The 10,065-nt window shown below is 41.5% G+C and overlaps 2 protein-coding genes across 3 annotated transcripts; one reads left to right on the top strand and one right to left on the bottom strand.

The window, feature by feature from the left end:
* The first annotated feature begins 268 nt into the window (after positions 1-268).
* On the top strand, positions 269-2,667 carry swsap1 (SWIM-type zinc finger 7 associated protein 1). Its single transcript, XM_044180356.1, has 2 exons — positions 269-544; positions 1,634-2,667. The coding sequence occupies exons 1-2, from the start codon at positions 275-277 to the stop codon at positions 2,201-2,203; spliced, it is 840 nt and encodes a 279-aa protein (XP_044036291.1). The 5' UTR covers positions 269-274; the 3' UTR covers positions 2,204-2,667.
* epor (erythropoietin receptor) lies at positions 2,585-9,837 on the bottom strand. Of its 2 annotated transcripts, XM_044180354.1 has the most exons (9): positions 9,506-9,837; positions 9,121-9,256; positions 8,645-8,811; positions 8,346-8,414; positions 7,751-7,902; positions 7,472-7,628; positions 7,185-7,272; positions 6,676-6,763; positions 2,585-6,204 (listed from the first exon to the last, which is right to left on the bottom strand). In XM_044180354.1, exons 1-9 carry the CDS (start codon positions 9,738-9,740, stop codon positions 5,467-5,469), a joined length of 1,830 nt encoding a protein of 609 aa, XP_044036289.1. In that variant the 5' UTR covers positions 9,741-9,837; the 3' UTR covers positions 2,585-5,466. The 2 variants fall into 2 exon arrangements, with proteins under 2 accessions (XP_044036289.1, XP_044036290.1); XM_044180355.1 differs by lacking the exon at positions 8,346-8,414 and having other exon boundaries at positions 9,506-9,831.
* Positions 9,838-10,065: the final 228 nt, after the last annotated feature.

Genomic DNA, 10,065 nt, shown 5'->3' with positions numbered 1-10,065 from the left:
TCCGCTTTTCTTCTCACACCACGGGTTTGTAAAGTTTTCCGAAACTGTGTCGAACACAGTCGTGTACCACATGGGTACATATCGGTCAAAATACCAAGTGAAACACTAACTGTGTACACGGAGAACCGCAGCGGAACGGTACATTACACAAAGTATTTTTCACACGGAGCGCAGCAGCACGCACACCACTGTGCAACATGTAAACAGACGCGGGAAACTTCAGCGTGAACTTCATTGTCAGACGACATTAAGTAGAGGAAAAAGTGTATCAGGCATGACAGACATTTTAACACTTGTGTTTCGGACTTTTCTGTCACAAACGGATGTAAAGAAGGACCTCAAAGTCGCTCCGCCATCACCGACGACCTGCAGCACACTGGTGGTCGGCGACCACAGCATCAGCCGCTCTTTGCTGCTGCTGGCGGCCGTGACAGCCGCCTCAGAGATGGGGGTGAAAGTGCTGTTCTTCACCCAAACACAGATTCAGAGCCTTCCGGTGTCCCTGCAGAAATGTGTTCCCGGCCTGAGCCCGGAGAGTCTAAAGGTAGAGATCAGTTCCCTCTCAAACTGTGTGCTCGATATATTTGACCTCTTAATAAGTTAGCCATTATAAAGGGCAAACTGTAGACTTGATGGATTATTAGAAAGTGAAAAACATTTATTAATGACTTGAATATTAATGAATCACCAGCAAGAGCCTGGCTACTTAACAGTTATTCTTATTAATGGTCAGCAAAATATTTATTAATCAATAATAAAGCCATTAGTTTCAACTCTATAAAAAGGGTGCCTTATGAGAAAGTGGTACCATATTTTTTTTCATTAAATATATCCTACAAACACAAGCGTAATGGTTGTGCATATTTGCATTTGTCTGGGTTTTATTAACGTGTTCGAAAATGTATTTATTTCTAAGAAGTTAATGAAGTTTCGTAGTTTAGTGACGTTTAATAGAGAACACTGTGATAATAAGTTCAAATCCACTCATTTTCAGATCTTGGAACATGCACATTTTTGACATTTTGCCTGATAAATAACTTGAACAATTAATCTATTGATAAAAGTTAGTAAGTTGACTAATTAAGCAAACATTTCAGAGCTTCTCTTATCACAATATGTCAGATGGGAGCACATTAAGGAGAAAACAGTATGGCGGCATTGGTGTTTGAGTAGTCTGTTATGCCTTTGTGGGTGAAGTGTATCAGGCCTAGGTTAGGATATAGTGTGGACAACAAGGTAAAACAAATTGTCAATTAATCAATTAGTCTGTCGACATCAAATTAATTAGCTATATTAACTATAGTGATAATCGATTAATCTTGCCAGTCATTTTTTAAGCAAAAATGCCAAACATTTGCTGGCTCCAGCTTCTCAAATATGAGACTTTGCTGTTTTTCTTTGTCTTATATGATAGTAAACTGAATATGTTTGGGTTTTGGACTGATGATCGGACAAAACAAGACACGTGAAGATGTCAAATTGGGGTCTGAGAAATTATGATGGGCATTTTTCCGCTATTATTTGACATTTCAGTTAATCAAATTTCTGACCAGCTACCTTGACTCATTTAGCTTCTGTCTGTCAGTTTCAAGTTTCTTCTTTCTTTCTTTCTTTCTTTTTTTTTTTTTTAAAGAAAATCAAGTTTTCCTATCCCAGGACAGTGAAGGAGCTCTTGCAGCAGGTGGCCAGTCTTCACGAGTCCACCAATACGTCTCCCACACCTCCCTCACTGATCATAGTAGACAGGCTGGAGGGCTACCTGTGTGGTCCAGGAGGTGGCAGACACAGTGGATTTCACCCAGGAGAGCAGTCCTGCGCTGCACACCTGTCTGCGCTGCTGTGCGACAGTGCTGCCTTCCTCACCCAACTCCTGAGACAACGCTCCCCGAGCTCGGCCCCCTGCCGTATCATCGCCTCTTTCCAGTCAGAAGTGGACACTGGGCACGCCGGCGGGGAGGCCTCTGCCGGACATCCCATCCTTGATGTTCTTGATCGCTATTTCCAGGTACGCTGTACCCTGGACCGAGACAGGAGCTACGAAGCCACAGCAGCTGGACTGCAGGAGGTGTGGCACATTTACCTTTTTGGGACAGGCATCACAGAGGCTTCTTCTACCAAAGACTGTGAGGACAGACCACCTGTAGCCCAAGAGTGGCAGCTGTTCATTTTTCCTGATGGTTTAATGGAGTTTAAGTTGGTCTGAAAATATCTTTATCAAAGACTTTAGCAGTGGGGGAGTAATTGAAGGTCAATTTGTTCACTGAAGGAGTAGTTCTGTTCTGAGAAAATGCTTGTTTCCAGCGACGATGAGATGTACTGCAGTATAATAGGCCTTAGTTACTGTTACTCGTCATCTTCTAAGTTGAGCAGATCTTCATGAGAATTCTTTCGTGAGCAAAAGGATGTTTTCAGCCATGCCTTTCCATTCATTTAACAGAGCAGTTCTTGCCTTCACTTTGACTCTCTTGACTCCTCTGGTACAACGTCATGTGATAAAAACCAAACCTTGTTGCCTTATCACTGATACAGCATGAATTAATCTGATGTTCACCCTTTCAGCTGTCAGTTAACAGGACCACAGTAGTTGTAGATATACAACATTTAATGAGTTGAATTTTTAAATGACATAAAGCTTTGGTAAACACATGAATAAAATTTACATAGACATTGAGGAATGGAATTGTTTTAAACTGAACAGTGGTATCAACTTTTTTGGCTTGGGACCCCTTAAAGTCTAATTGTGCCCCCCCTCATTTCTGAAAATGAAAAACATGGAGCAAAATATTACTCTACTTCTAAGAAAACTACTAATGAGGAAATACGCATTATCCTAAGGAGACATTCACCTTTTGGGTGGGACAAATTTAAGACTTTCTCTTAAAATATATGTTGCATAATAGAAAAAAAGGCCTTAATAATATGTGATCCACAAATGTAAAACAATGGGTAACCTTTTTAAAAAAAAAATATCTTTGATAAATCATTTATTGCTGTTGAGAAAAACATGCATTATTTTGTAAGAGACAGCCAGTTGGTTGTGGGTTCTGAGCTTTAAACCTTTGTTTCCTTTTTGTGTCACACTACGCTATATCAATTTTTTCAAAAATATAAGTCAACAATGTATAGAAATGTAGTTATATACATATATATGTATTTTTTTATATACTTGAGATATTTTTCCTAAGCCACAAAAGCAAACAAGCATGAAAAACATGGAAATGATTCAGTTTGATTTCAAAACTGCAATGAATTTAAATGTTTTGAGTAGGAATGTCAAGCTTAAGACATACTATACATGCTCTGCTCTCTAGATGGCAGCAGTGACTAAAAACAACTTAAACATGTCAAGAAAGAGACCTAATCTTCCTGCACAGCCTACAGTAGTAGTCATTTTATTTAATTTGTTCCAGGATTCTGCATTTGGGAAATGGCCACAACTTACTGAGTTGATTGTTCTCTGAAACAACTGTGATAAAATACAAAAAGCATCATAATATTATTTACAAATACAGTGAGTTTCTTCAGATTTGAAAATGACATTGACATAATGGCTGCGGGGTTCAAGTGGAAGCTGTGTGATTTAAATTTGAAGGTATTTTAAAGTATAAGGCTGGTAATGTTCTATATTTTTGTTATTGTCAACAAATCCCAAAAACAACAATGTGTTACTCTGTTTCTCATTATTTTCTGTCTTTCCTACCCTGTCTGTGGCACTCAACCCCAAGCCTATTGGTTCCTACTGAAGATGTAAATCTTTAGGAACGGGTCACAAATAGATTTATTTATTTATTTTTTTTAAATACTCTGTAATTCCCTAAAACAGCTGGGCACTGTATTTTGTAGCAAACTTTAATCAAACAGGAGTAATGATACATTTGTTGGGGACTATTTTCAACAGTGGATTAATACACATTTGGTGCTCTAGTAAGTATTCACGGTACTACGATGGTGTATGTGAGTTTAAACCACAGTACCCATCGTTTATCGTTATAAAGGAACATGTTACACCAGGCAATGGTTAAGTCATTGATATGTTTTAATAGTTTTTTAGCCATGCTAGTTGCATGGCTGTAGGTAGGGATGGCAATGTCAGTTTATCACTTTGGTCCAGACTGAAATATCTTGACAATTATTTGATGGATTGCCATGACATTTTGTACGAACATCTATGGTCCCCAGAGAATGAAGTGTTTCATCTACCACCATCATCTAAATTTGTCCAGTACATTCTCATCTGCCTCAGCTGTGCTTTGCATTTAGTGCTAATTAGAAAATGTTAGCATGCTAACACTGTAAACTATGGTAAAATCTAAGATGGTGAACATGGTAAATATACCTGCAAAACATCAGCATGATAGCATTGCCACTGTGGGCATGTTAGAATGTTGACATTAGCATTTAACAAAAAGCACTGCTGTGCCTAATGCCGTGTTCAAGTCATATGGGATGGATGGTAGAAATGGGAAAGATTCCCATGTTAACAATTTGCAAGCGTTGACGTCATTAGAGTTGAAAGTGTGAGGATTACAATAATGCAATATAACGCCATATCCATTCAATTTGGGTGTAATTACACTTAATGACGGTCTTTGGTTGATGTAAGGCATCCGTATTTGGTTTTCAGGCACTTCCGTATTAGTAGGTACAAAGTCAGATATATCAGAGCTTTCAGAAAAATTTGAGTTTCCCAGTCATAAATTACAACATGGAAGTTGACGTGAATGCTATTTACAAGTCAGAAACTCATAATTACGATAACTCAGGAACGCAGGATAAGTACAGCCTCACAGAGCTGGCATGGCTGTAGACAAAAATGGAGGTCTACAGTATGTCACAGAAGAATAAGCTATATCAGGCTTTGTTTACACAGGCAGCACTTGTTGAGTGGTCAGTTCATTGTTGGGGTTTTTTTATGGAATTTGTTGACAATACAAAATATATAGACCACCAGCCCTATCCTTTACGACATATCAGAGAAAGAGTATTGGCCTGTATTGTTCACAGCCTTCCATTTAAGGATGTCTACTTTCTATTTTAACATAACAGCCATTCTGTCATTTAAGCTTAGAAATAACACTTAGCTCAAATATGAATACATCACCATGGAAACACTCAACTTGAATTTTCGTGAATTATAAAAAAAATCCTGATCTGATCTACAAGATAGGATACTTACAGATCAGCATGCAGACCTTTGCATTGAATGTATTTAGTATAACCCATTTCCATGTAATAGGTATTGTCCTGTACAGATCAGGGATGATTTGGATGAAGTAGAAATGATGTATGTACATCCAGTGGACTCTTCTTCCTGAGTCCTTTAGCTTACACTTCGGTATCAGTCAGCTCCCAAATCCTTGGTACACCTTTCTTAACAGTTGAAGAAAGGCTATGTAGCTTTAGGTGAATATCCAAATACCCTTCATTGAGCCTGCTTCAAGGCAGCCTGCCCAGTTTAGCGCCTTCTCAGCCGTCATCATGGACAGGGTGCTGCCTTAACAGGAAGGGTCTCATATGAGCAGGGATATCATTCTTGTACTCATTGGCGTAGATAACCACTTTTCCAATGTCGTCTACTCTGCTCATGGGGCTGTAGTCCATAGAGACCCCAGAGTCTGCCACTGCCATGTAGGTATACCCAGGGCCTTTGGACATCCAGGCATTGTTTGGGTACTCAAAGCTGGACTGTGACGAAAGGCGACCCGACCCGGAGCTCTGCTGCATGGATCCCAGGTCAGAGTGAGATTCACACAACACTGTCTTTCTGGACGCAAAAAGCACCTCAAGGGGTAAGGCCTCCTCGAGAATGTCATCCAGGTGTTCGTCTACTCTGTGGTTGCAGGCACTGAGGGTGACGTAGGTGTCTTGAGACTCCAGCAGAGAGGACTGGGAGCAGGAAACGGGGTTTTGGTGGAGCGCCTGTAAGCGATCCATCAGCCAGCGGTCATGTGGTGTGGCTCTACATCCCTGTGTCAGAGCTGAATCACCCCTTTCCAATGGCTCTCTCTCATCTAGCCTTTCCTTTACATCCTTGTCCTTTCTGCCTGTGGTCAAAGCTCTAGAGGTCTTGGGTGGCAAAGGCGGGTAAGGCAATGAGGGGCAAAAGCTGAGCTCTGACAGGACTTCCAGAGGAGATGGGCATTCTTCTGAGTTGAAGAAAGCTGAAGTCAACCATAAGCCTCCGTTGGTCTGCCCTAACCACTCCTGTACAAAAACACAACAAACAAACTATGAAAACTCAGTTAAAATGTTTGGCTTTGACTTAATTTACTGACAGGAAGAAGGTGCTCTCCTGACTTTTCCTGTAACAGCATGAGGTTGACATTTGCAGTATTGAGGGAAATGTCTCGACAACTATTGGATGGATTGCCATGATAAGTGCGTGACATTCACGCCCCCCTCAGGATGATTGCTTAACTTTTCATCTAGCTCCACCATCAGGTCAATGTCCAGTTCTTTAGTTTATCACCAATTAGCAAATGTTAGCATGCTAACATGCTAAACTAAGACAGTGAACAACATGGTAAACATTATACCTGCTAAACATCAGCATGCTAGCATTGTCATTGTGAGCATGTTAGCATGCTGACATTAGCATTTAGCTCAAAGCAGCCTTGTGCCTAAGTACAGCCTCACAGAGCCGCTAGCAAGGCTGTACACTTGCCTGGTTCTTACCTGAAAGTCCCCACCATGAACATTAAAAAGGCCTTGGAACTTCCTGTCAGGAGTTGGAATAGTTGGCCAAATCTTCTTTGTAAGAAACCTGAAAAGAGCACAGATGCTGAAAATATAATTCTACATTTTGTCTTTTTTCATTAATCAGTACTGTAAGATTCTGAGAGAGGCAACCAAAAAAAATTTGTGGCTAAATAAGCTATGTGTTCCTGCGTAGAAAAGTTTTCAGTCGTAGTCATCTGGACACATCTGGTCTACCCTGAACTAGGCAGGGTAAACAGCAGACACTCAGGAAGACTCCTCCCTGAGGGCAGGGCCTAAGCAACACAGAGTAGCTTAAATTTCTGAGTTCTCAGACCAGTTTCACAATTGAGAATGACTTCCGGATGGGAGCCGGATGGCCGTCTTGATTCTGAAAACAGTGTCCAGATGACTACGACTGAAACCTTTTCTACGATGGATGGACGAATGAGGGATTACACCGTCCTATGTGTTCCTGGTTGACTGACCTGCAATGGGACAGGAGCATAGCGAGAGACAGCACAATGAGGATGAAAGCCATGATGAGAGTCAGGGACACGATGAGTAGGTCGAGTTCTGGAGGAGACACAGAATGATCAAAAACAGTCATTGCAAAACATTGGGAACAAACTAAGCAAAAGAAATAAAACTGATGTGTATTGGATCTTTGCATGAACAGTAAAAATGTGGGACTACATATTCCCTTTCAAGACATGCCTATGCTGCTGGGAATATGTGACGCATTTTTGTACTGCATATGTGAATGAATATTCACCTGCAGGCAGTGTTTCCATGAACACCGGGTCACTCCAGGCACTCCAATAGCCGTTGTAGCTAATCCCATCCAGCTTTACACGGACTCGCACCTTGTGCTTTGTACCTGGCTGCAAGCCTCTCAGGATCAACTCTGAGCTGGCTCGTGCCACTACTACCTGCAAAACAGTCCTCAACTCATCAATACAGGTCAGTTTGTCAACAAACCTGCTGCTCAAAGCTTTATTCAACCTCTAACATATCAGTGAGGTCATGCAGGACATTAAAATAATCGCCATACCTGCCCCACGTGGCTGTCCGCCATAGTGTAGCTGACCTCGTACATCATGCTGTCATCCATGTATTTGAGAAGGGGAGGCATCCAGCTGACCTTCAGCTGGCCTTGTTGACCCGTGCTGCTCACTGTCACGTTGGCCGGAGGGTCCAGAAGAACTGCCGTGCAGATAAAGAGGAGGCAGCTTTTTAGGGAGGATTTTGAAGGAAGTCGAGGAAAGATTATTCCTAACCAAAAAGTCTGTCGCACCCTGAAACACCACTCCAGTAACTTTACATAGCCTGATGTCACATGCATGTTTGGCTCAAGTGTATATGGATTACAGCGTTATTTAAACCTGCAATAACAAATTTTTGGCCACTTAGGGGCAGCAGAAACAAGCTGTAACAGTTGCCCATTTACACATCCAGCAGATACTGAGCAACATTAGCATTCATTTGTAGTCTTGTTCGTGTCCACCTGATGAATCTAAGTCCAATATTCACTCTCCTTTTAGCTCTGTTTTTGGTCTCCACAAACTGCTGAGGGAAATATCTGGCTCTTTAACTGCTAAATGCTCAATACGCTAGTCACTAGCTAGTCGCTAACTTTGTCTGTTTACCATTTTGGTGCTGAGCAGGTGGTGTACAGTCGGTTTTTAGAGCTTTTTTCTTTGGAATAGTTGCTGTAGCTGAAAACCACATTGATGAGAGCTGTGAGAGTGAACCAAAACAGTGAACTGAATGACGCTGAAATACTCTGTAGAGCTGAGGGAAACTGCAGATTCGGGTGATAATTTAAAAAACGTTGTTGGAAATTTTAGAGGCAATGAAAATGAATGTAATCCATCATTCTCACACAAACCTTTCAAATTCTCTAACTGTACTGTTTAGTGGAATTTGGAGGCAGCGGCACACTTACAGAGAAGCTCGATGAGAAGGCTGCGATTGTGGATCAGTATTCCCTCTCGATGAACTTGTATATCCATTTGGACAAACATCTGGGTTCGGTTCAGATGGCAGATGAACAGCCTCTTCCCACCTGCTGCAGGGAGGACTCTCAGCGGGCACTTGCTGCTGTTTTCATTTCTGCTCGTGACAGAGGAAGACAGAAACACTGTGGGTTCAAAGAGTTTTTCTTGAATAAGGCCATTAAGAATTCAGACATAGTACTATGCTGAATGGTACTGTTTTTTATGTATCTAGATTGGTATATTGAACTTTTATTAAATATCAGGCTCCTAAAACAGTCTGTAAAAACAGTTTTTAACCCTTAAGTAGTAGGTAATAGTAGGTAAGAAGAAGGTATGAACACCAACTTTGTACCACAGTATATTGACCATATTGGACACCACATGGCTTGTTGCTATACACTGTCCTGTACTGAATATGACTTACTGGTAGGTGTATGTGAAGGAGTACTGATCCACAGAGCCAGCCCTTTCCTCATCTTCCTCCCAGAGGCACGTGAAGTCCTTCCTGCCTTCAGCAAAGCACTTGGGGTTTTCTGGCTCCACTTTCAGCATCATAGATACTATGAAGGTGAAGTTAGAGGGGCAACAGACAAGTGTGAGAGCAGCCAAAAGCTTTTTTTGCTTGCTATCGTTATCTATGAAATCGAATCACCCATATTGGAAGAAATAACGTGGTGTATAAAATTATTTGAGAGGGAGTTCTGAGGTTAATTTTAAATCTAGCCAAAATTTCCATTTAATTTCTTTAAAAAGTTTCTGTTTTGCTGTCATTACAGATATCAATTAGCCCGGCAAAAATGTTTTCCTACCTTTTTTTTCGAAATCTCTTGTGCCCTGGACGATGGAAGCTGTTCGCATGGCACAGAATATCACGTAAAGTGTCAACAATCGGCTCCGGTGATGATATGTCATCCTTTTGTCTACTCTGTGAACAGAAAGACTTTGACCTTCTGTTGTCCGCCTGCATAACTGGAGAACAACCTGCCACAATTGTGTGTGCCGCAGCTCTCGCCTGGGGGAGGCTTGTTTTTGTTTAGATACCATGGATAGCGCAACGCGGTTACGCGCCTGCTTGTGAGCGATAAGGTGTGTAGAGCCGAGCTGTTTACTTTCTCCCAAAGCCAGTGAAGGAGAGGTGGGGCAAGAGCAGTCTTACAAAACTTTTTACTCTCTTGTTGATGGGCGGGAATCACGCACTCATTGATGTTTACGACTTGTTTCTGCTGCTGTGGTGAGTGAGCCTTGGACATGTGCCGTGCGTAAAAGCGCACAAACGTCGAGATAGACAGATAGACAGACAGACAGACAGACAGATAGACAGACAGATAGAGTTGCGTCATACTGTATGGGGAAGGAGGAAATGAGGAAT

The sequence above is a fragment of the Siniperca chuatsi genome, linkage group LG21 (genome assembly GCF_020085105.1).
Source record: "Siniperca chuatsi isolate FFG_IHB_CAS linkage group LG21, ASM2008510v1, whole genome shotgun sequence".
Taxonomy (NCBI): domain Eukaryota; kingdom Metazoa; phylum Chordata; class Actinopteri; order Centrarchiformes; family Sinipercidae; genus Siniperca; species Siniperca chuatsi.
Note: the sequence above shows the minus strand (reverse complement) of the source record. Positions and strands in the feature narration are given on the sequence as shown.

What these genes read in the sequence shown, in the direction of transcription:
- swsap1 (XM_044180356.1), top strand. Translation starts at nt 275, where the DNA reads ATGACAGACATTTTAACACTTGTGTTTCGGACTTTTCTGTCACAAACG. An exon ending in TGAGCCCGGAGAGTCTAAAG is followed by an intron (nt 545 to 1,633) that starts GTAGAGATCAGT and finishes TTTTTTTTAAAG; the next exon opens with AAAATCAAGTTTTCCTATCC.
- epor (XM_044180354.1), bottom strand. Translation starts at nt 9,740, where the DNA reads ATGGTATCTAAACAAAAACAAGCCTCCCCCAGGCGAGAGCTGCGGCAC. An exon ending in TCCTTCACATACACCTACCA is followed by an intron (nt 8,812 to 9,120) that starts GTAAGTCATATT and finishes TGTCACGAGCAG; the next exon opens with AAATGAAAACAGCAGCAAGT. An exon ending in CCTTCTCATCGAGCTTCTCT is followed by an intron (nt 8,415 to 8,644) that starts GTAAGTGTGCCG and finishes TGTGGTTTTCAG; the next exon opens with CTACAGCAACTATTCCAAAG.